This window comes from Nyctibius grandis, chromosome 8 (genome assembly GCF_013368605.1).
Source record: "Nyctibius grandis isolate bNycGra1 chromosome 8, bNycGra1.pri, whole genome shotgun sequence".
NCBI lineage: Eukaryota > Metazoa > Chordata > Aves > Nyctibiiformes > Nyctibiidae > Nyctibius > Nyctibius grandis.
Window position 1 is genome coordinate 18,882,501 of NC_090665.1, and position 26,087 is coordinate 18,908,587.

At 41.0% G+C, this 26,087-nt stretch overlaps 1 protein-coding gene across 1 annotated transcript in view; it reads right to left on the bottom strand.

Annotated features, from left to right (window-relative positions):
* The window catches only part of NYAP2 (neuronal tyrosine-phosphorylated phosphoinositide-3-kinase adaptor 2), a 134,660-nt gene that overhangs the window by 69,320 nt on the left and 39,253 nt on the right, over nucleotides 1-26,087 (bottom strand). The window contains exon 2 of the mRNA XM_068407061.1: nucleotides 6,593-6,891. Coding sequence (XP_068263162.1) covers nucleotides 6,593-6,891 — 299 coding nt within the window. The remainder of the gene's footprint in view (nucleotides 1-6,592; nucleotides 6,892-26,087) is intronic.

Consider the following 26,087-nt stretch of genomic DNA (forward strand, 5'->3'; position numbering starts at 1 on the left):
AAAAGCAAAGAAAACCAAACCCCAACACACTGAAAAACTACACACACCGTCCCCCGTGCCCAAAAGCAAAGCCTTTGAAAATCTCTAAGCTATTAAATGCTACGGAACAGACCAAAATCTTTGCTGTGTCCTTCCTGCCAGGGCACAGGTCAATGGCAACAAGCTGCTTCAGCAACCAAAGGAGCCAGACACAGAGCAGAGGCACTGCTGAGCAGGGCCCCACAGCAAAGTCAGGGCAGTGCTGCCCTCCAGCCTTCTAACCCCTGCAGCAGCAAGGATGCTGCTGAGATGCAGGGCTGAACAAAGGGAAAGAAGTGCTAGGTTTCTAGAAGAGACTGCATTGCTCTAGTGCTGCTGAAGGCACCGTATCCATCCCCATGCCACCTGGACACGCAGGGCAGTTCTCTGGAGTCATGTATGGCAGTTCAGAGCCAACTCCACCTCACTCTGCTGACAACAGGGCATGTGTTTTCTGACGCTGGCTTTGACTTTTCCCTCCATCATTGCCAGCTGCCTTCTCCCAGTGTGCACAGGTTCAAGTTAAACCCTCTCAAGCCTCACAGTCTGCATGAGATACATTACAGCGTACAAAAAGTAATGGGTAACAGCACTGAGATCGAGAATCAGATTAAGGTACGTGAAGAAAAACTGACACTGCTTTACACATGGCTGAATACCAGCTTGCATTGTACCTAATAGCTAATGTGAACACTAGCTGCAGCTTTTCATGGGTCAAAATGCTGTGCTTAAAATACAGAACAGGCTGTAGGAAAGAGGAAAATGAGCTAAAAATCATAGTGCACAACATGTAAGCACTCAGGCCCCTGAGGCACAATGACACACGGGGGCTCCAGCCAAGCAGCGCCTGAGGAGCCCATGCCCTGGGAGGACACACCTCAGGAGGCAGCACAGCCTGTCCTGCCCCAGCCCCAATCTGTCCTTCCCCTGTTCTCAGACCCACACCCCGGCATTGCAGCAGCATTGCAGGCCACCGCGACAACCGGCCCTCGCTAAGAGGGAGCACGTTGCAAGAACCATCTGCATGAGTCTCGTGTTTGCTGCGCAGGGCTCTGACAGACTTCACTGCAGGATGCTTCACACCAGACCTGCCCGCCCCACTCCTCTGCCACAGCTCCTGCCCAGCAGCAGGGTGGTGCAGCAGCACCTGTATCTCAAAGACACGTCCCTAAAATATTGCGTTCTGCTACACCAGCACTGGGTTGTCACGTCTGGCAGGAGGCCAAGCAGATAGCCCAAAAGCAGTAGCATCTTAAACTGCCCATAGCTATACCCTCCAGAACTCATCTGTCTGTCCCTTTACACTTGTTAGGTCTGAACAGGGCTCCTTAGTGATATTTCTTCCTTTAGTAGGCACGGATGAAAAGATGCAGGAATAAGGTCTGGCTATAAGGAAGGACACGACATGATTACTGCAGAGGACACTATTTCAAAGTTCAGGTTAAATACATTATTCGCTAAGGTAGGAAATAAAAGGAAACCAGCACCACATAGAACCAGCAAAAGTGCTAAATCCCTTTAATCCAAGTTCTGTATAATGAGAGTAGCAACAGTTCACATTTACAATGCAGAGTCACCAGTCTAGCTGACAGAAAACTAGATTTATGAGAGAGACCAGCTGGATTGCAACCCCAGTTAGAGTTACTGTAATTGCTTTTCTCCAGAGGAAAGTTTTCCTTACAAGTTGTCCACCTTTAGAGATTGCTGAGCAACAGAGAGAGGCTTCCACTGCACGGGCTTAGAAAGCAGCAAGAAGGATATCTTCTTCCACACACAACACTCGGAAGGAGAACACTAAACAAATTGAGCGGGTTCGAGAGGCGGGGATCCCTGCAAACATTTTCACGTATCAGACTCAAACTTCCCATGGGCTCTGGCAGGAGCAGAATTACAACCATGAACAGCATTTTGAAAATGCTACTCTAAGTTTTAATTTGCACTTGTGTGCACATGTTTGTATGTACATGCAAACACATACAACTTGCATTTTCATTATACATAAATGTGTATATTATGTATACACAAATTACATTATATTATATATAATGTCCATATATTTATATAATGTAGTCATCATCCAAATTACTAAACAGAATTTTAACAAAAATTTAACTTTCCAAATTCAATTCACTTTTATCTCTTCGCTTATGTTTGTACTGCAGTAGAACTGTAAACCTTTCTTGTGGACATGCAGTGATCATATCAAAAAGCACTGCTTGAGGCTGGTTACGTTCACCAATTATACTATTTTATTAATTCCTTTTTCTGTAAGATTGGGCACTGAAAGAACATCAATTAATTAAACTCTTGCATTTTTTCAATGAAGAGCCTTCAGGATAAAGATTAGATATGCCTTCCACGCTGAAATGTTATTTAAAATTACCCTTTTCAGTTCACTTTTCACTTCCAACGTGTGATGTATGGGGTACAGCTATATTTGTTTGCTGTTCCTACCAGAGTTTGAAAACTCTGCAGAAAAGACAACCCACGTCTTGAAAAGCAACTTTATAGAAATCTGTCATTGAGGAAAAATGCATTGGGTGGAAGGCGTTCAGTGGGTGCGTATGAGAGGTAGCCAGAGAGTAAAAAAGGAATATTGAGGAATAAGAAGGGACACAAAAGTGTGGAAACACAACAACAAAATTAAAGTCAAGTTAAGGAGAATGAGGCCAGCACGCTGGAGAGTGCTCTTTCGGCCAGAGCCAAGGTAGACTGGGATGAAACACACAAACCATCGCAACTTAAAAGAAGATTCTCACACTCCCACAAATTTGGAAGCAAGAGCACTTACAGGAGAAGTGTACAGAGCTGGTGTGGCTATTACTGATGCTATTTGTGCTTCACAAGGAAAACATCTTTCAAGCTCATGACCAAATTTCTTCTGCCGCTTACTTCTGCAGTAATGTCAGATTCATATTCAAAACATAATCTAATGTTATGGTAGTTGTTATGATGGGATGGATTAAATATTTTGACTTTACCACGATCAGAAAAAGAATAAAAGTTACCATCAGTAACTGCTTTTGTTTGTATAAACTGGATCATTATCAAAAAGCAAAAAGTAAACATGTTTAATAAAAATGAGTGGTGAGGCTGTCCCTGGTTGCCTAGGAAATGTAGCAAATTCCTTTTCCAAGTAGCCACAGGGTCAGACAATAGACATTATAGTCTGAATTATTCTGCATTGCCACAAAAAAAAGAATGAGCTGGGAACAATTTTGTGATAATCCCTTTGCAAAGATTCCACAACAGTTGGTGGAGAAACAATAGGGTTTTTCATCATTGTTTTCCACGGTTCCTGGAAAAAGCTGTAGCCACTCAGCCTGCAAATACCAGAAGTACATGCAAATGTGAGAGACACATGCATATACAAATATTTGGGTACAACAGAGACTGAAAGTTAAATCTGCATGATCTTGGACTTGAGCTTTCAAAGACCTCCCTAGGAGAACAGGAATATTGTATCCTACAGATTATCTCACCTGAAATTGGAAAGATACATGTTTACAATTTCTTGAATTCAAAGACTGCTACTAGAATGAGAGCTACTAGATATTGAAAAACTTAACAGTTGCACATAAAAAACAGACCGGCAGAATGAGAGCTTCACAGGTTTCTTTGAGCTAGGCACAATTTCAGATACTAAATTTGCTGGGAATTAATTGTAGAGCAATAGCAATAATTTCATAGTCTGGGAAAAAGTTGGTTTAATATTTGTATCAAATCAATACTGCAGATAATGAACTTCAAATTTTATCTGGTTCTGCTCATCTTTAGATGTCCTCATCAATGTATGACCATAGTTTTTATATAAACATTCCTATCCTAGCCAGATGATGACTGTGAAAATTCTTTCATCAAAACAAATATATTACCTTGGAGTGCACAGGCAATAACAAAGCCTCTCCTGTGACAGCAAAGCATTTTAGAAATCCAACCTGTTCATCCAACACATACACTTGAGTATATATCAGACTTTAAAATTTGGCTGCTTGCTTCAAATAATCCCTACAATCTGATTTTACGTTCTATGTATCAGACTCTTTGGTGAAACCCCTATAAGCCTGGCACATATAAAACCAGACACAGTCAAACAGGGCAGATATTCTGAACACACGAAAACAAGGGTGTGGTTAAAGGGTTCTGTCTATTGAAAATCTCCAGGATATTCTTCACGATAGTCTAAAAGTGCCCGTTGCTGCACTACATATAAACCAGCAGAATGAATAGAATACAGGTCACATATATTAAGTATCATAGAGATTCTCAATATTCCATGAAGGCACTTAGTCACACTAAAAGGTAACGTTTAGGAATTACTTTTTATGCTAGTGATGGAGTATTACTCATTCACCATTTTTTTCCAGAGATCTTGCTATGAATATTCAGCTCGTGATTATAACAAATCCTAGGCACTCTGCAATACTTAGTACTATGGTGTAGTAGTACAGTTGTCACACGGATTATCCAAAGTGAACACTGCTACAATACCACGCGCTCCACTCATAACCATCGTGTGATGGGATAGATCAAGCTCAACCTGCGCAGAGTGGGAGGAAGCAAAGTGGTACTTGGCCTCGGAAACAGAAACGTCAATCAATGTCAAACTTTGAAATCTGTCAGAAGGGACATGACTACATATTACGTCCTCAGTGTCAAATAGCAGAAGGCAGGAGGAGATGAGGGAAAAGAAGCAAAATTTTCAGAACCTTTCATAATAACAATGCTGAAGAAGATCTAGTTTCACGAGGACACAGACTGCTTAAGGAGTCTGCCGTAACTTCTGTGAGATTGGTAAAATACTTGGGTGTATTTCAATTATCACTATAATTATTATTATTGCTGCTTCAAGGCCATCAAAGTCTTTTGCTTCTCCGTAAATGAGGAAAAGGGCTGGGGGATAGATGTAAAACAGACTTCATTCCTAATCATCTTAGAGATAATGCCAAGGTCAGCTATACCAAAGAGCGCAATATACTGTGTGACTCTATGGTCACTGCAGGAATATTCATTAAATAAGTTAGAAAACGTTAGAGCTTATCTTACTGCCCTGCCTGCAAAACAAACTTCATTTAGCTTCGATAATTCTGGTTGTGCAGACGCAGGAAGAAAGAGTGCTAATATATATTAAAGAATTATAAAAATATTTTAAAATATAACATTTTTTAAAAGAACTTTTGCATAACTTAAGAGCTCCTGCCTTTCACCTCAGAGCATATCAGACCAAGAAGTCTGTGCCGTGTATTCTCTTTTTGTAATAAATTAAAGACTTGAAAGACTTCCTGATATGAGATTTTAAATCTCTTTGTGACACAGATCTGAATGGTTTCTATATAGGCTTTGGTCCACTAAAATTGTGGTAAACTGCTTTTATTAAGGGCAGCTACTTAATGCTTGGATTTGTCGTGTTAGTCTGTTCAGTGGAGTTGATGTAATGGTCACTGTAGAGGACAAGCTATGGAAGCAATGGTAAATGTCATATGCAAAATAACTACCAACAGCAGCATAAATAAACCTACGGTTTCGTTCAGTGTTTGTGTTCAACCTCGCAATCGTAGACATACATGGTACCAGTTGAATTATACATTCCTTTGCATCTTTGTTATCACTGGTGACTTTCTAAAATCAGATTTGCTTAAAACGGGTTGTAGCATGAATGGAACTAACAAGTATTTCTGGCCACAACTACAAGCAAAAGGGATACACACTAAGAGCACAACATACTGCATGGGCTGTCAAAACTGATATGTAACATAGCAGTGGGAAAGACCAGCACTGATCAAAACCATTTGCCCCTAAGGGTTCCTTCCTACAGTTCACACTGTGAAGCAGAGTCATCCTGATCTCTCCTAGCAGGGAGTACAGCTGGTCCTGCTGCTGCATAAAATGCATTTCCAGCATGGAAGAAAGGAAGGAGAAGATCCCTACAGTGTTAGCTCATCTTTAGTAGGTCAGAGTAAGGAAGCAGCATCCTCATTCAACACATTTGTTTATTCCCGTCTGAATGCTGCATTGGCTGAAATGTAACTGGGAGGAATGGGAAGAGAAAATGTAGATTCATATGCAAACAGAAGCTTTGGGCAATACATTGTATCATCTCAGGTACAATTTTTACTGTGGGATGACATTTCCTTGCTGTAGAGTTTCAGGGCCATGCAGTACTCTTTTTAATAATTTCTGTCCTTCACTTCTTTGTTGAGGAGGACCCTTTCCAAAGCTGTGGTTTGCACAGTGCTAGTGATATGGTGAGTGGTCCTTGGCTGGCGTGCAGGCAACATTGTCCTCACATGCCATCAGATAGCAATCTCTTTTTCCCTTCATTTTGAATAAATTCAACTCTTTCCCCAGTATATAATCAAGCCATATAAGTGGTACGGTTCTGTGAGCAATGCCAAAGGTTGGCAATTACCCACTGGTCCACAATTTAGAGAACAGTGATCTAGGATACTTGTGCTGACACTGTTACACAGATGGAGAAACATATAGGTAATTCTTAAATGCAAGATTATCAACTGGATAATCTTAACGCTGGTCACCAAAAACCTTTTTTTTTCCAAAGAAGTACAGTGTTTACCTTCAGTCCTGTCTGGTAGTTTCCCGCTTTTACTTGTTGTTCCAGTGTTGACTGTTTCAGATGAGGTGCTCAGTTTGGTGTTGGGGTCTCGCTTAGGTTTTGGAGGCGGCTGCTTACGAGAGCTGCTACTTTCGTCATCGGTTCCTCCAACAGAATGAAGAGACTGGGATCTCACGGCAAAGCCACTGGAGCAAGGATGTGGCAATCTGTCCTGAGGAGCAGGCATTGTCATAAATCCCATGCGGAAATGTTTCCCCACGTAGCTTCCTTCATTTCCTCTCACTACTTCTCCACCTATGCTGTAAGGGAAAATATGCATATAAGTAAATGATCCACCTTTGCCTGAACTGCACCTGGAACCAGTGTCTCAGTTCTGCCTGTGATGAGCAGATTGTGCTTTTGAATTTGGAAACAAGCAATGCTCTTTCCTTTTCTTAAAACAAGATGACTACTAGAGTAGAGTTGTCTATCTTTCAACGTTAAGTTGCCAACAACTGAAACGTAGATATACCACACTATGCACTCACTCAAAATTTTACAAGAAGAAATTGAGAAAAGCTTCTGTTCAGGTTTCATAGCATTGTGACTAGAAATTGCCTATGGAACAAATTTCAAACATTGGAAGTCAGAACTGTAGGGCAAAGAATACTGCTTTAGAAATGCAACACTGCATATTGATCCGCACTCCCCTGCACTCATCTTTGATTACAGACACTCACGTACCTTGGGAAACAAGGCTCTTGGGGTCCAATCAATTATTTCCCTTCAAATTTAAAAATTGTAAGAGAAAGAAATGCTCTAAAATTACTTGGATATAGGAAACAGAACATTAATATCTCATCAAATCCACGTGAAGCTGCAACATGAGCAGCATCAGACTAGTAAGATACAAGCGTAGGAGATGAAAAGGCAATGGGCTGTGGGACACCAGGAAGAAAATAACCTCCAACTGTTCAGGACAGCTATAGAAGAAGGAAAGTTCAGCTGAAACAAGTGCTGTCATCCCAAGTACTACATTGTACCAGGACTGAGAATCTGGTATTATTCCTGCTATACTCATGCATGCTTATCAGTTATGAAAAACAGCTCTTACTGATGCTTATACTGTAAACCTACAGCACATTTCAATTAAGGCAATTCAGTGACTACGCAAAGAAACTCCACAACATACACAGGTCAACATTGGCCTGTTTGCAAGGAGGTTTGAAATGGTACCACTGTGAGCATGTAAAAATGTCAGTATGAGAACTGAGAAGTCCAGGAAAGCCCTAATTACCTCCTGTTTCCCCTTCACACAGAGTGAAGCTCTAAACAGAGTCAGTCTGCTCCTCTGTATGTTTCCTATTCGATGTTGCCTTGGGCTGGTGCAGTTTATTTGATGCTGGAACACATTTCCTTCTTTAAAAGACAAGAACATTTCTCAACGATTCATGTGAAGAGTGAGTAAGGTCACTTCATTCCCTTATACTGTCCCCATCTTCACTGTAGGTAATACACAAGCTGTATCTAAAAGCATCAGATTAGCACTGTACAACACATACCTTTGGGCATGACAAAGCAGAAGCTTCATCTGCTCACTACCGTCCTTGCACTTTTACTTCATTTCCACTAGTAGAGAGGTCCACTTTTCAAATCGGTAACAACTGAACAGGTCTAACTGAACATGAGCCACTCTCCAGGGGCACCGACACCTACCCACACACATGCCACACATGCACACACTGGTCCATGTTCATAACCACATTATTACTGAATCCTAATTGGCATCAATTCCAGAGGGATTTGCAGCCAGAAAGATCAAAAGGTAGAACTCATTAATTTGAAGATTAATAAAAAAAACCTGTAGCTAATTTAAATGATTAACTATGCCTCTACTAATCTTTCATAAATTGTTCTGAAAATAATATAATCCTCTGATGCTGGACTACAAAAAGGGCCTGTCACATTATTTAAAGAAGATTACTATCCAAACATGCTGAAGAATGCAGGTGGGGAGTCTACTTCCTTCCTTAAATCCATTGGATAAATCACATTTAGCAAACAAAATTTCAGTTTGCCATGTCTCTGACATTAAAATTCTTACCAGGTTACACTATTTAATTAGTGCATTTACTTCACTGGTGTGTGGAGGTGTTTAAACCATACACTATAGGGCAGATTCTGTTCCGGATGGACTTGCACAAATTCCACTGAGGTGATAGGTTTCACCCTTTTCCTAAGAATACACAGAACTGCATTTATAAGAAGGATTTTTTTTGCCAAACTGCTGCATGTTGTATTCCAGAAATAAAAACTTTCAAAATATAAGTCCAGTGTCTAAATGCACCATCTCATTCAATAATTAAATCATGTCCTTTCCTTTTCCTTCCCTTCCCATAATTTTTTCATTCTTTACTGAATTCCTTTCAATATCATGTATGAAAACCTGTCTCACCTGCCTACCACGCTTACTCCAGAATAAACAGCCTATAGCCAGGTCAGAGAGAGGTTGCAGGTACAGATGGGAACAGACTTTGCTGTTCTGCTTCGTGGCTGAAGTAGATCCTGTCTTGCTTTTCTACATCGTCTGCTCAGCTACTAGACAAAACCAGCAGGACACCGTTTCCCTCTTTTCATCCATGTTTAAAAGAGAATCCTTTTCTCTTTGAGTGTAGGAGCCAATGCTCAGCTGATGGTTAGGCACTGTAAAACCCAAGCTGAAGGTGACTAGCTTCTAATTCTTGGTCTTGGACCCTGGTCATCACCAGGACCACAAAAGGCTTAGGTTTGCTACTTATGCTGGTAGCAATTCCTGAGCGTCAGGCGGTGGGTGTTCCCAGCCATAGCTTAACTAACAAGTGCAAGTGTATCGGTGGGTGGAGTGCCAAATTCACATCTCGGTAATACAGACTGAAATCCACCGTGGTGCAAAGAGAAAAGAGTCACTCCAGACTCATACCCAGAGCACAAGTACAAAAGCAGGACTGCAGATATCAGATGTGGCATCCCCTACCCTCAGGCAGCAGCATCCTGAAGCTCCATTTGGATTTCTGCAACGCAGCTTTGCAATGCACAGTGCTGCTGATGTTACACTGTGAAACCAGACAGAATCAAAGGATTTATTTATATACTCTTCCTCTTGCAACCACAGGAGTTGGCTGGTGCTGGCATATGTCCCACCACAGTACAACAGGCCGAGAAAGATTTATATGCACCTTGCTGCATAAATGACTACAGAGACAGTGAGGGAAAGTAATTGCGTAGATCTCACTCCATTATTTCTGACAGGAAAGAGCCTGTGCTCCTCATTGTACTGATAATGAGTTTTATCTCATTTCAAAACTGTATTATGTGAGTTGCTGCAAGTATTACACAGTTTATTAATATATATGGAAATACAGATTTGGATTATTCCTCTGGGAAGTTTCAATTTGAACTTGGCCAGGTTCAACTGCTTCTCTGACAAAGAATTATGTACAGCGTTCAAACAACTGTTAAAAATGCAAGACATTTGTCTACAAAGAGAGACATGAATTATATAATAACAAAATTAATCATATGATCACTCATGTTACACACTTACAGCAAAGCTGACTTTGTGCTGAAAATGCACTGCGATGTTCGCCTAGGTCTAGAGACTGATGCTGCACTGGATGGAAAAAAGTGCACTGCAGTGAGGTTAGCTCCGTACATCCTTAAGAAGAGTGTTCTGAAGCAGCTCTCCTTCCAAAAGCATGGTACAGGGCTTCTCCAAAGCCTACCTAACAAGTCCAACGTAGACCATCGAGTGCTGCTAGATTACACGCTCCGTCCTTGGGTGCACTGGAAGGTAAGCGAGCTTCCCATCCTTCTCCCTCTTCCACATAGTACTGGAATCGAATCATTACAACAAACACCAAAACAGCTGGATCTGCCTTAAATCAGTAATACTGGATTTCAGCTTTCATTTCTAAAATATGAACAAGAGCTCCAACTGATGGATCTGATGAGACTGTTAAACCTCCAATAGAGGTTTTATCTGTGAGCTGAGATTTCTGAGGTCAGAACTTGGACAGCATAAAACCATACTGACCTTACTGTTCCCACCTGCAGTATCAGCCTGCCTGCACGCAAGCTGTAATCACCGCAGTCCTGGACGCGTTACAGCTCAGCTTATCGTGCTCTGCCTGCTCTATTCTATCAAGTAGATACTGGAGCATTGACCAAACTACAGCATGGAATAACTGAAATGTTTATGTGTTTGAAGAACTACAGGGGGGAAAGTCTTTTATATTATTCGTTTTATTACACATCACAAAAGGGCAAGTTATAGGGGAAGACTAAACATCAAAAACGAGCACAGAAAATACTCTAAATGGACAGAGCACAGGCAAGGTCATTTCCACCTTGCTTTGCCATGAGTCATAATGTTCCTGTTGACTAGGAAAATATTTTCAAGCTTTTAAGTTAGAAAACTAAGAAAAAGAACTTCTCATCCCATTGCTGAAAAATATATGGCAAAGGAAAAGTATCCAGAGACTTCCTGCTTCAATCGGTGTGGTCTTTTTAATTTGCATTGGTCCTACTTAGCATTGCAAATGACAGTTTTAATTTGCTGTGAAGTTTCATTACTTGGTCCAGGCAGAAATTGAATTAATTCCTGGAAAACAAATTAATAGTTGTGTGAAAACCTTTGTTTTACTTGGTGGTACTGCTTTAACTATAAACAATGTGGAATATTAAATCCCTCAGTGCAGTTGTGAGTAGGAGAATTCTTGGGAATATCTAAGTCCCACAAAGTCAGAATACCCTAGAGCTACATTTTCTTCCTGGCCATCTATCTACCCTTGCTCTTGGTATTTATCCAGAAATTCTCTTATCAGTTCAGACTTAAAATGTATTAGTTTCATGCCTCAGGCACCAAGAACCACTTGGTAGTTCTCCTCATCTTTGTATGGTTTCTATTTTCCTTCCTGTGCTCCTTTACATGAGATTTTCTGGCTCTTTATCCACAAGTTCAAAAGGGGAACTACACCTGATGATGAGACTTGACTTCCTAAGCAGGAGGACAGGGAATGTACTCTGCTGGTAACATGGCATCTTTGAAGGTACTTTGCCACTTCTTTGCTGTGGTACACCTCAGTCTGGGACCACAGCAGGTCGCCATCCTTCTCCAAGTGCTGAAATTCCAGACAACCAAGAGAAGCCATGTCAATAGCAGCTGCTCATTCCTCTTGTGCTTGAGGAAGACTCAGTCACAGATACTGGTCTGTTAGCTGGCAGAAACTGAGCTGGGAGTCTCTGCAGGCTCCTCTGCAGAAGTGGGGAGAACTGTGAGTTATAGGGCAAACCATGCACGTGGATGGCCAGGCCTCTCCCCTCTGGGGAGCTGCAAGCCCACGCAGTGCTACCCCGCCATGACACACATCTAATTCATCAGGGAAGCCATCAGACAGAGACTGAGGAAAAGAGAAGTCACAAAAAATTAACTGTGATGATGTAGGAAGATTTTTCTAAGTCCATCATAAAAATGACTAATCATCAGCAAAAATATAAAAGGAATAAAAATACTTAAGGATTATATATGAGCTGGCTTTACTGAGCAAACAGCAGTTGATCCCTTGGTGCATCTACCTTTTTTGGGTTAAGAGAATAGCTATTGTTATTTTAACCACTTCCTTACTCTTACAGCAATGAACACCCAGCACCTCTGCTCATATCAAATGTGCCGAGCATAAAGGGATGAAATAGCTTTGAAATGTCTATTCCCCATCAGAATAAATTATACACACATATACTAAGGATGGCACATTTTACTTTGTATCTGAGAAGCACTTTCAAGATTTGCATAAATTATATTTGTAAATTAGAGGTTGGATGCCAAAAAACAGAAGATATACTATTTTTATCCCCCTAAACACGATTTCAGCAGACCATGAAATGTAATACTGAAGAAAGAAGGGCAGGATCACAATCATGGATTCAGGAACTGCCTGTAAGTATGGTTTTACACAAATCTACACCACTTTTATTATAGAAATTAAACATACAAACAAATTACACACATTTTTTTCTATTTTTTTTTTAAATCACACTTCAGAGGTCCCCCTCCTTATTCCCAAGGAATATACATGCATGATTTTTTTCTCCATTACTTTTCTGAAAGACTCCAAATGACTCACAATGATCTCACATCAAGATCCAGGAGATAACACTACCACCCTTTTAGATACAGGCTAAAGTGTAAATGAATCATGACAAAGGTCAAATTTAGAGTCATTTTGCGCACCTGGAAGACTATCTACAGTGAGCAACTGATATGTCTGTGGACATCAAACATCATGCCTCTGCCATATGCCTCTGCTTTTGAGGTAGGAGATCAGGTGCTGCTTAAGAAGTCAGGCCTCTCAGGACACAGAATACATTAGTGCTATAAAACAAAATTTATTTTTTATCATACCTGTCAAATCCACAGGCCCAGGCTTTGATCCTGCAAGCATGCAATGAGCTGACACTCCCTCTTTGTGTACCTGCGTTATCGCACTGGAATAACTAGGAAGCCTTGCAGAAATTGCTTGTCGCTTGTAAACCTCTTCTAAGCAATACCACTTGCAGAGGTGTGCCCACGTAGTCTGACACTAGATTATTTCTAGGAAATCATTTCTTCAAGCCAGCCTATACGTGTAACAGAACCCTAACAGCACTCTGTGCTGCTGTTGAGTGTCTGGCTCCTGCCATCTGTGACAGGACTGAATCTCGCATGCAGAAAATGCTCCAGATCAAACTGAACCACCGCAAGTTATGGCTGCACTATAAGATTAACTGAGTCCCTGGTGAGCAACCAAAAGACAACTGTAATTCCTATGGAGTGCACGATGGATGACAAAAGCAAAACTAACCAAGACTGTCCACAGCAGGTTTTCCATAAGATGCCAGATAACCTCATCTCAAATGATCATCTGCAATGCTCCACAGTCAACTAATTTTACAACGCAAAAGGTTGAAAATGCTAGCAATATCAAAATCAAACCAAAACACTTTATAAGAAACATTGATAAATAAGAACTATGTATGCTATTTTTACAACAAATCTAACATAAGCTAGACAGCTTGGAAAGGAGTAACTGAGGAGTAAGGACCTTTCTGATCCACAGAGAGCTTAACAAATCTGTATTTCATGAGTTTGAACAGAAGTGCAGGTACTACTTCTTATTTTCACTGGCATTCCTTCAATCTTTAGTAGGCTGCCTCTTAAACTGGGGACTAACGACAAGTACGTTGGGCTGAACACAATGGCCTGATGTTGCTTTCCTTGAGTACTGTGTGCAGTTTTGGGCACCACAGTATAAAAAGGATATGAAGATACTAGAGAGTGTCCAGAAGAGAGCCACAAAGATGGTGAAAGGTTTAGAGGGGAAGCTGTATGAGGAGTGGCTGAAATCACTAGGTCTGTTCAGCTTGGAGAAGAGAAGACTGAGGGGAGACCTCATTGCGGTCTACAACTTCCTCACAAGGGGAAGTGGAGGAGTAGGCGTTGACCTCTTCACCCTGGTGACCAGTGACAGAACTCGAGGGAATGGCAGGAAGATAGGCCAGGGGAGGTTTAGGTTGGATATTAGGAAAAGGTTCTTTACCCAGAGGGTGGCGGAGCACTGGAACAGGCTCCCCAGGGAGGCAGTCATGGCACCAAGCCTGACAGCATTCAAAAAGCATTTGGACAATGCCCTCCGACACATGGTGTGACTTCTGGGGTTGTCCTATGCTGGGACAGGAGTTGGACTCGATGATCCTTGTGGGTCCCTTCCAACTCAGGACATTCTATGATTCTATGATTCCTCAGAGGACCAGCACCTGCTACTGTATCTGGGGCACAGGGTCTCCAGTGCTCCAGCCCCACGTATGATTAGTGACTAACTGATGCATACGGAAAGGTTTGCAAGTTGTGAATACAGAGGACACTTAACAGGCAGGAGTGAAAAGCGCTCTGCTTTTACACGACTACAGATATTTTTAGTTTTGCATGGGAGCTGCACAGCTAAAAGGCAGTAAATGAAAGCTCATATGTTCAGAGTCACCTAGAATTAGACATCAACCACATGCAATGTTTAAACTGAGTGCAAATGCATGTTCGTGTTAATGGAGTGGGGTTTTGCATCCTGTCAAAAACGGGCGGAGCTCGAACAAGGCTGTGTTTTTGTCACATTCAGTGGAAAACCACATGGCGCAGACTCCACTCTGCCTAAGCAACTGTGGTTAAGTAAATATTTCAATGAGATATGGGAATAAATTAACATATAAAATCACTTTTGAGGATTTTTGTAATAAAACGTTTCTTTCATTTTGAGTTGAAGAGTTGTAACGGAAGGAAAATCTCTAAGAAGTAGAAAAGCCTTTTCGTGGATCAGATGCTGGGAAAAGTTTAAACCTGGACAAATAAATGAAATGTGTTGACACTCTAAGAACAGCAATTTGTAAACCAAGTGCACTGTGCCTGCTGAGATACTACACTGTGTCTAACCTTTCCACATTCAGGCTTGTTTCAAACAGTGATTGTACAGATGCTCTTCTGAGTCCCTCAAGCAAACATGGCTCTATCCTCCTTTTAAAATCCAAGCTCAAATACAAGGAAATTAAGGTTTAAAATAAATGCTTCCTATGGCCTCCAGCCCCAAAGAGAAAGGAATTTGATCCTGACCTGGCAGTGAACAGGAAAAACAACATTTCATTTTAGAGGAAAACCCCTCAAAAATTTCACTTCAGCGTGATCCATAGCAAAACACGTAGCGTTTCTTTGTTCAACTAGTGACCTAAACTCCAGTTATTCACATAATAATTCTGATAATATTGCCATTCATAGCTCTCAGTTCAAAATATACTCCCTGGGCTGGCTTGTCTCTCTGTTTTCTTTTACAAATGCCATGTGAGTAGGTAAGAAAGGGAGAGGCACAGCCTGGTGTACAGAGCCTGGGAGGGGGTCTCAGTAGCACAGTCACAGTAGGGATGTGACAGGGATGCAGGCTCCACTGAAGGGATAGTTTTATGCAAATACTTGTCTTTTGGCAGCTCACCACTCCAGATCTGTTATATTCATATAGGGTAATTTTGCTTCCAGACATCTCAGCACATGGCAAACCTCAGGGATTTGCATTCTCTTGTATGGGCAGATATCCAAATATTCCAGGTACAATTTTAGGTACTGCTTTCATAGATATTCACGGTCAGTCTGTAGTTACTAAAAATGCATGTGCACATTAGAAATTTAAATGGGACTAAATCCATTTTAGTCTACAAATTGTATTTTTAAATTTTTATTTACGGGGAATGCACAGTGCAGGTTCCTACAAAATAGCGCAAGGCTTACCTGGGTATTTTCCCCGCTTACAATATTTCTATGTGCTGAACTGGTCTTTACACAGGAAACAAAACCATTTAACTTACTGCAGCTTACCCCACCCTAACTACATAAATGCTCTGCGGGATACGTCACTTTACTGTCACAGGTGCTGGAACCCATAGAAATCTTCACCAGAAAATCCTTTTTTTTTCACTGGAAGAGCCCTGCCCAAGTCCACGGCCTTGACTTCACAGCCAGCATTACTAACCGTGTGCTATTAAGCGTACATATTACCATCTCTCTGTTCCTTCCGATTTCTGGATGGAAGGTTTCAGCTCATTTGTCAATCAATCACCACTTTGTGATTTAACTGGACAGCACATGCAAGTCTGTGCCTTGCAAAATGAAACAAAGACTCCAAAAACTAAGTGAAACATTTTTCACAGGTGTGATAAACCCAGAAACAGGAAAGGGAATCACTCCACAGATGTGTACACTGGTCTTTCTCTCTGCTTCTTCCCTGGATAGTCTCAATATGCTAAATAAAACCACATGAAATCAGTATCAGCAGCTCCCAGTGTCAAAGCCTGGAGCAGTTTGTTCGCTAAGATACAAAGTTGCTTTGGAAATCTCTCTGCTTACATCCATAGCAAAGTGACTATTATTGCCACAACAGAATATTAATGTGCTTAACATCTGAATTTAGAAATGATAATAAAAAATAACTATTTCCCTGCCTTGATGGATGTCAGTTGCTTAGCCAGGGTCATCAGAAGCTAGTTATTTGTTCAGAGAAATAAATAAAAAAGTACATTAGATTTTCAGAAACACAGTAGATTTAATATTGCATGTCAGAGCATGTGAAAAGCAAGTGTAAGGGGCATGCAGGTGGTTAAGACTCGGTGATTTCAGTCAGGACACTGAAAGAGGCAAGCCAGCAAAAGTATAGCTCGTCCCACGCATACATGTACCCAGAGTGCCCCTGAACCAATTCCACACTTAGGTCTCCCAATACGCCCACTGCATGTCCACGCATTCCCTTTAGAAATCAAGGTGAATTGTCCAAATGCAAAGTACAGAGATTCTTTTCTCCTCTGTATCCATGCACAGAGCTATTGGGCCAGATCCAGTACTCTAATCAGACTACTAAAAGGTCTCCATGTACATGGGAATTTAACACCAGAGATAACTGGCTACAACAAAAGCTGCCAATAAACTGCCAAAGCTGCCAAAAATCAGCACACACTTATTTTCATCGCTTTCAGAATTACTTTTGCAAATGGAGTTGTTCAGCTAATTATTATTTTTTGGTCACCGCTGTGTTATGGGGTTTTTTTTCTTGCAGGGGTAGCTTTTTGCCAAATAGTTGAACAAAAACTACATCCAACAAGCTCTGACACTGAAAGAAGGTAGTACTTAAATGCTCCTTTAGTGACATATATTTACATTGCCCAGAAGATCATCACTACGGCCTATAAAGCTGCAGTGAAATGAAATTTTGCTAAAGCAACAGCAAGTATGTTTTCCAAGCTCTGAAAATCTGTGTGAGGATTTTTAGGGAGTTAAAACATTAGAACAAAGAGCAAACACCCTTGTAACCTTCTTTCAATGGTATAATGGTAAATTAAGTGGGGAACATACTGGTTTAGTTCCCCTGCATGAAAGGTCATCAGCTCAGTGCTGTTTATATTAAAAGTGTGTACACTCCCTTTATTCCTCAGGTAACTCTTTGGAGCTGTCATTCACTGAGTGGCGTGTTCTGAGTATCTGAGCTTGCAAGAAATAGTGCTTTCTGTGCATTGAGGTGGTGAGCGTTGCAACTGGGGTTATACAAAGTCTGGACCTCATTTTACAAAAAGATGACAAACCAAAAAAAAAGGTGTTGCTGTTTTTCTTTACACTAAGAATTACTATGAAAATCTGCAAAGCTTCTGGTAGTAAATTTTAGCGTATGTACACTTCTAGGTCACTTAAGCCCCTTTGAAAAGTCTTCTATCTAGAAACCATAACCCTGACGTAATATGAACTGTTTTCCATCTCCCAACACTACATTGCAGGCAGCAGTCTACTTTAAAACAACTCAAGCCAGCAAGAGGCTCAGAGACACCTTGTATGTATGCACCAAGCACCAAATCAGCTCGTCTGCAGACTAGGCAGCACAAAGGGTTATCTGCGTGTCCCTCCTACGAGCAATTCAACTCTGCTTTTTTTTTAAAAAAAAAAAACCACAAAAACAAAACACAAAATACTGTTGTTCTCTGCTCCAGCATATGTGATGCCTCTTTCCCTGCCCAGCGCGCACACAGGACACAGAAGCCTGCTGCTGTGTGCTTACTGCACCAGCTACCCCAGGATTTCAAGTTTTTTAATACTAAGCCAAAAAAAAATTCCTTCAAGATGGTTTCACGATAACCTTAAACCAGAACAGCCTCGATTCAAACATTTTGGGCCATTATGTGTAGTAGTGGATCAAGCAGGCTTTGAAGTCCTACAGAGAGCTCATGGCAACATCTTTTAATAGGCACTGTCACTCACTACACGCAGTGAAGGGCTACTAAGGTCTAGGAAGGATGAACTGCACTGGACTTCACACATACGCTCCTCCGAATTTGCCTGAGAAATCGTTTTTTAGGCTACCTAGAATGGCATGCAGAAATGTTAACTTTTCTGGTGATGACTAGTTCATTATTCTGGTCTCTAGAATCTCTTTGCATTTTATTGTTTACTCAATAAGAAGAAAGATAACAATTGTTAAATAAAGCCCATCAGCACCTAGCTATTTAGCCAGTGGATGCATTGCTTTACAACAAAAGCAGATGATTAGAGGTAAGAAAAGATAGAAGCAGCACAACTGCAGCTCTAAAAAGTGCCTTCTAGAATCCATGTGGAGGTAAAGCATAAAACCAGCATATTTCCCATTGGGGGTTTTGAGTTATATGGTTACCTGTGGGCATGTTTTCAGGTTTTGCTTTATATCCATGCGTAACAACACACTCTTAAAATGAGAGCCAAGGCTCTTTCGTAATCCTGCTGTTGGATTCTTGAAGGGAAAACTAAACACAATCTAAGGATTGTGAGACACTAGAGAAAAAACTTGGGAAACCAAAACTATGGAGTTTTGCAGATGTTTGTGAGTGATCCAAGCTGAAGTTTTTCATCTACCCTCAGATATTAAAACGGAGTTCATACTTCAAAGGCACAACCAGTAACATCTTTAGGATAGCTTTGATTCAAGACCCAGATCAACTTCAAGAGGGCTCATGAAAGAATAGTGTCAAGGAACGAAAATATCTCCCAGGGAAAGATTCCGTACCGTGAAAGAGACAAAACTGGGTTGTCTAATAGATGCTAGCATCTATAATTCTTGAAATGCAGATAAAAAGAAATGCAAATTATAATCTTTCATAATACATATGAGTTATTTATGCATATGCTTATTAATCTGCGTTTATTGCCCTTCAAGCTGAATAGAGAAACAATTAGATCCCTTTTTAGCAGTAGTAGTATGGGGTATGTAGATATATAACTTTGATTTACAGAGTATGACAGGCAATCAATGCATGTCAGAGAAAGCCCACATCAGCAAAGAGACATGTTAAAGCCACATTTGAATTTTCTTTTTTTAGGACTGAACAGATGAGTGTTTCCTTCATGTTCTGAACACAATGGGAGTGGGAAATAACCTGAATTTCAGGCTAGGAGAAAATGGATTGCTTCAAATTATAGGAAAATGAACAGCGTTAATTTTATTCCTCACTTTCAGAAGAATTGAGTAGTGCATGCCAGAAAAAGGAAAGCCAGACATATCCTTAAGTCTGTTATTAGACCTTTCCACTTGCACACACCACAAGTAGTATAGGAATGACAGCTAGAACTATTTTCTCACATTTTTCATTCTCATGACATAAACATTTAATTTGGCTGATGAACTGAAAAGAAAAAAAAGTCTATGGATTTTTTTTTTTTAATTATTAAATAAAACAGGAATACAGCCAGGAAATGAAAGTCTGAATTCCTGTATTAATACTGATATACAAAGAGAGCAGTTAAAGATCCCATTTAAAAGACATTGATATTACTTCCAAAAAGGTTTACATCGGTTGTCAGAATTATGAACTGACTACCTATTTCAGCTGGGAAGTGTCTGACTGCAAAGTCATGAAGCTATCAAAGAGGCAGGCTTGTAGGAAGCAAATATGGAAGCTGATGAAATCAGTAGCATCTTGCTTTTGAGACCAGAGAGTTGAATTCAACATAATGTCTCAAGTTTGAAAAAAACACTACAAAACTGAGAAACCTGAGCAGGATGACATTCCTCAGTCCCCTCTGTCCCATTATCACAATCAGTCACATCACATCCTTTGTCAAAGCCAGGCTTGGACCCTTCCCACTAATACTTTTTATGCTTTGTCAGGACTACAGGGTTAGAGCTGGGTATCAACAAACAGTTGTTTTCTATGGAAATAAACACATCAACTTTTTTTCTTACAAGTTAAGTCACTCAGTCAAGTCACATAGTGCATATGAATAGCCGGACCAATGACTAAGGCTGTCCCTGCAGAGGAGCACTCTGTGCCATGCTGCATCTTATGGCTCAGCAAGGAGAAGCGTGAGTCAGATGGGTCTCCCGAGTCACTTGGTCACCTCAGGACTGTTCCTCTGTCCTGCCTTTTAACTGCAAAGTGCAAGGTAATTGAGACACGAAACAGGGACTAAATCACCCGCAAAACAAAGTTCTTGAGAATCAAGCTCCCCAAAGCTTCCTTTAGAGACACAGTTATACACACGTGTATACGTCCCTCACACAATTTATACATCTTATGCAGAAAGCTTCAGTCTCAGCAAGTGCCGTTTTCCAATGACAATGCTCCAATATGTAATTTAATAATTCTATTAGTATTCCTTGGGAATAATCACCATTGTTGATCCTTCTTGTTTTGCTGCATTTTCTATTTGCTAGCTTCCATTCCTAATATGTTTTGTTATTATTCTGGTCCTTGCCAAGTCTGTCCGTTACCCGCTCATTAGAACTTCTGTGGCAGAAAACGTTCCTGCAAGAAAGTAATTCTAGTACCTTTCAATTTATTTTCAGTCTGAGTGAGTCTATAAATTCAGATTATTACTAAAGTGAGCTTGCCATGATGTGTTCGATAGACTCTGAATCTTGTATTCAGAGGGAAATTCATCTATATAATTTTAACTTTATACTTGGAAAGCTGAACAAAAAAATAAGTAATTCTAGACCCTCGAAGCAGCTTGTCTCCACTAGGGTTTAAAGTGACTAGTGAGTCAATGGGCAAAACAACTTAGAGAGTTTCTTTGTTAGACATACAAGAGGGATATATGGCAACTAGCGATACAAGCTTGTTCCGATGACCCTTTCACCATGGAAACCCACTTTGGAATTCTCCAAAGCAGCTTTAAAATTTCCAAGAGCAGGCGTACATGTGCTCTTGGTTAATATTGCTAACAAAACCGTTAAGTAGCTCAGTGAGTTGAACCTACAGTAAGCTCCAGCAAACAGAGTTTTTACATGCAATTTGAGGGCTGAGTTCCCTACAGAATGATTGTAGAGTTCTTATCCCATTGCAGTTACAACTACAAAATATTAGCAATGTTAAGTAAATTACAAGAGATTACATGAGAAAGGCCTTGCATCAGTTAACAGCTGGGCCTCCAAGCTATCAAAAACAGGCCTAATTACTTGTCTCCATTTTTTTTTTAAATCATATTAAAATTATTTACTAACACTTAAACTAAAAAAAAAGAAAAAAGAAACAAAACTGAGAGTTTAAATAATCATAGCTAAAAGGTTTACAGCATGCACATTTCCCCCAATTTATTATTAAAAACAGCAGCAAAAATTGACTGTGATTATGCACAGGCAGGAGAAAATGAAGCAATCTACGACTTCCAACTAAATTTTAAGCACTTTGGGGCTTTAATATAAATGGCAATTTTATTGCTGGCATTAGAGATGTAGTCATCCTGATCTCCAAAAATGCCTACCACTTTCTGGGCAGTTCTCTGAAATATGTGAACATTATTAACCACAGGACAGGTCATCTCAAACACAGAGCAATTACACAACTGTTGCAGAACTGTGCGTTCTCCTTGGGTACCAAACTTTAAAGCCACAGGCCAACAGAGGCTTGGGATGGAGAGAAGCAGACTAAGCCACTGGCCAGCTACCCCTACGGGAACAAGGTGGCCTCAACACCCTCTTTCCCCTTCCCCTGCATTTATTTTACCTACATCGTCTCCCGAGGCAGGACCAGTGGGTTGGTGTGCAACCGGCAGGACCACCACAGCCTGCCTTGGTCCCCAGGAGGCTCTGATCTCCCCAAGAGCTGTAACAGCTCAGACGCATCTCATCAGACTAGCAAGCCTGTGCTGAGGGGGCCTGGCTCTACCCTAGTCATGCCTTAATGACAAGACTGCCTTACTGCAAAAGACACCAAATAAAACTGAGTATTTAGGACTCATACTTTCATGAGGGGGAACACTGCTACTAAGCATTAGCTTATCACTAGGTATCCAGCCAGTTCCACAGAAGACTAGCAGCATCTCATTAGGTTTAGGAATACAAACTGTCTCTGTTCAGCCCATTTATAAAATGTGAGAAGGCAGCAGGCAACCTAAAGATTCACAAGGACTTCCTGGAGAGAAATATCCACCGCTCTCTTTCTCATTTCTCTCAGCCTTTGATTTTAGTCTCATCCTTTCTTCTCCTTTCTGTATGCCCCCTGTACTGTAGGACCACCACTCACCCTGTGTGCTCCATGTTATACACTGAGGGAACTTCTGTGCTAATGACCAGCACCACCACAGCTGCAGCCAGCTGTATGCCTGTTCTTATGACATTTTACAACAGTTGATCTTAATCTAGGGATGAGGGGGAAAGGAGAGCATGAGGTGCACTAGGGAAAGCATGAGTCTACACAGATTGATGCCATTTGTTTTGACAAAGAAAAGCTGGGCCTACAGACAAAGCTGTACGGCAGGAGGATGGCAAGGACTTCAGAAGACCCACTGAGAAAGTGGGGTCTAGTCTGTACAGCTGTCTTGTTTAGTTATATAGTCTTGCAGACTTACAGTACCTGAGCATCTCCTAATCATTGAGTTATCTCTGTGGGATAACTGCTATTGCCCCATTTCAAAGGTTGGAAGATGATGCAGAACATACAGTCGAGCAAGGAAACCTGAAGCCACGTCCCATAATTCCCAGGCTGCAATCTCAAACACAGAACCACCCTTCCCCACTGTCATGCTTCTGCTTTTCTCTGTGTGGTTAGAGTTTCACCTCTGAAATACACAACAAATACTGGTCTGGATGCAGTGCAGCATGCCAGAACACAGCCCCAGAGCCTTCAGAGAGGGGTGCATCACAAGCCACCAAGGATCACTTTTATTTAGGAAGAAGCTGTTGACAATATGAAGACACCCCAACTCACTCTCTTTTGACACAATTGGCAATGGCAGTCTCTCAGGAGAAGGCCAAGCCTTTGGCCTGAGAGCACAGAAAGTGTTTGCAGTGAGGCCTCAGACCCGGAAAGCAAGGTCAGAATGTGCTTTTGGCTTAACTACAGCTGTCATTCCATTCGTTCCCACGTTGCTTTCCAAAGTTCCCCAGTACACTGGCAGGAGAAGAAAAAGTCTGACGATATGTAAAACACAAGGTATATACAAAAAGGATAAAATACAATACCTCATGTTGTCGATACAATACAGCCCTCGGCCAGCGACCTGTAATGGATTTGACTATTTGGGCAATCTGCTCATACCAAAAGACATGACAGACAGAAATGCAAGAGTGTGTCCAGCAAACGTGGTGAAGTACCAAGGCTGAGGGGACCAGTAACAACTGGAGAAAAACAGGGGCAAGTTATTTTGGCTTTCAGAAGGCAGACAAGCAGGAAGAAGAGGAAGACGAGAAAGAAAGGGAGAAGTCCTGCCCTGAGCACGCTAAGATGCTTCATGGATGGATGCATATTTGCTGCACTGCAGATACACTTATACATAATAAACCCGAATTCATTAATACTAAATATTTACGCTCGGCTTGTAACTCATCCAAAAAAGCAATTACGACACATCATGTTGACAGAGAGTATAAAGCCATTAAAACTTGGATCACTCACACAATATATGGTGTCAATCCACAGTTAACAATAACATCCCTAGTACAGTACATTTAAATGGGGACAGTCCAACGCTTTCTAATAAAGCAATGCAAAATCTATGTTTTGCTGTGACAGATATCCTCCAATGAGATCCCTTTAACTGAAAATACGCTACAGTGAAAGCCATGAATCTGATGTCCGTTGCCCATTAAATTAGCATAGTTTCTGGTAAACTCAGAGGGAGCTCTTGGGACTGTACTTTGGTTGTAATATTTTCCCAGCAGTGTAACATGTCATTCATGGAGGACTTAAAACATAGACATGAGCTGGTAGCAACAGCACCTTTAGCCTCATGATGGTAGGTGAAGAGAAGCCACACAAGGAGAGACTTGGCAGTGCCCATCCTCAGCCTATTTCCAGTCCACTTGAATCTCTTTGAGAAAGGAATAAACACAACAGTAATTCCTTGCTTGGAAATGAAGAGTGGAGCTGTCAAAAGTCAGACCTCAAGATGACACAGTCACATCTAGTTCTCTCTTTCACAAGCAATAGTCTTAAGAGGTTAACCATGTGGTCTTTTAAAAAGCAACATGCTCCCTGCAGAAGACATTGTCCATAGAAGTGCTACTGGATATGGCTTCCAGCTCTTATAACTCACTGACCTTGGAATCAAAGTCTGGTGGAGATAGTGAAAGGTTTTGAAATACCAATAGCTACTTTAATAATATGTGGGCTAGAACACAGTCCAAATACACTGCAGGGAAACTGAAATACAAGCTGATGACAGACAGAGCTTTTAGGGGAAATAGCTGCCCAGTTTGGCACTGGGAATACATTACTACTAGAACATGACCTACACAAGTCATGGGCATCCCCTCATTCCATTTACTCTTCTCTTTGGATAACCCTGTATATAAACACGTGGTGCCACTGGTAAAACATCAGCTGCCAAGATAAATGGTAAAAGACATAGTATTAAATCAGCCATTTCCAGGGCCCAGATCCAAAGACACTAATCCTTTCATCAGGATTCAAACTGGCAATGTTCCATATAGGAGGACAATACCTCATGTTGTCGATACAATACAGCCCTCGGCCAGCGACCTGTAATGGATTTGACTATTTGGGCAATCTGCTCATACCAAAAGACATGACAGACAGAAATGCAAGAGTGTGTCCAGCAAACGTGGTGAAGTACCAAGGCTGAGGGGACCAGTAACAACTGGAGAAAAACAGGGGCAAAATGTTTTTTTGAGAAAAAACAGAGGAGAAAAAAAGGGGAGAAAAACAGAGAACAAATGTTCTCTCTCCGGACTGGACATAAAACCCATCTGTTGAAGAGAGCAAACTCTTTTCTACTCTCAACTCCACCACCGAGTAAAGGCGTGAAACCATGTTTGCCTTCTGTGTGTCTCCAGAATCACCAAAGTGACCACGACTACAATGACAATCCAATGACACTATTTGAGTAGATGTTGTAACGCTCAGGTCCAACTCAGATACAAGATTTTTCTTTGTATTTCATAAAGCCCATTGCAGGTACAGGGGCATGCAACACGTTTGATCTACACCAGAATCAAATATACTTACCTACGGTGTTTTGATACAGGCCCACCTTTGCATATGACTTGATGAGTCTTGAATTCACAAACAAATCCAAAGTTTGGATTTAGATCTGCTGACATGCTTGCACAGCAATGATGTACTTCAAAACTTCCCTTTGTTTGGAGTAGGAATTCATGCCAGTGTTTTACATACTGTACCATGTAACTGCTGAGTTTTTTGTGGTGACCTTCATTTCCCTCACAAAAATCTCATCTACAGCAAGCAGCTTTCCAAAACAAAAATTGCCATTTTGATATAGGAAGATGATCTGATGATTTAAGTTGAAAAACATGTAAAATGAGTTGAAACTACTTCAGAAGATTCAGTCTATGATTATTTCCTTGAATTCCAGTTTTGCCATTTTGTTTATTCTTGAGGCTGAGCCTGAGAACTTATACCCATGCTCAGATCAAATTGTATGTTGCTACTCTGGGCAACCACACACTGTAACTGTCATTGTATGTATAAATCTATT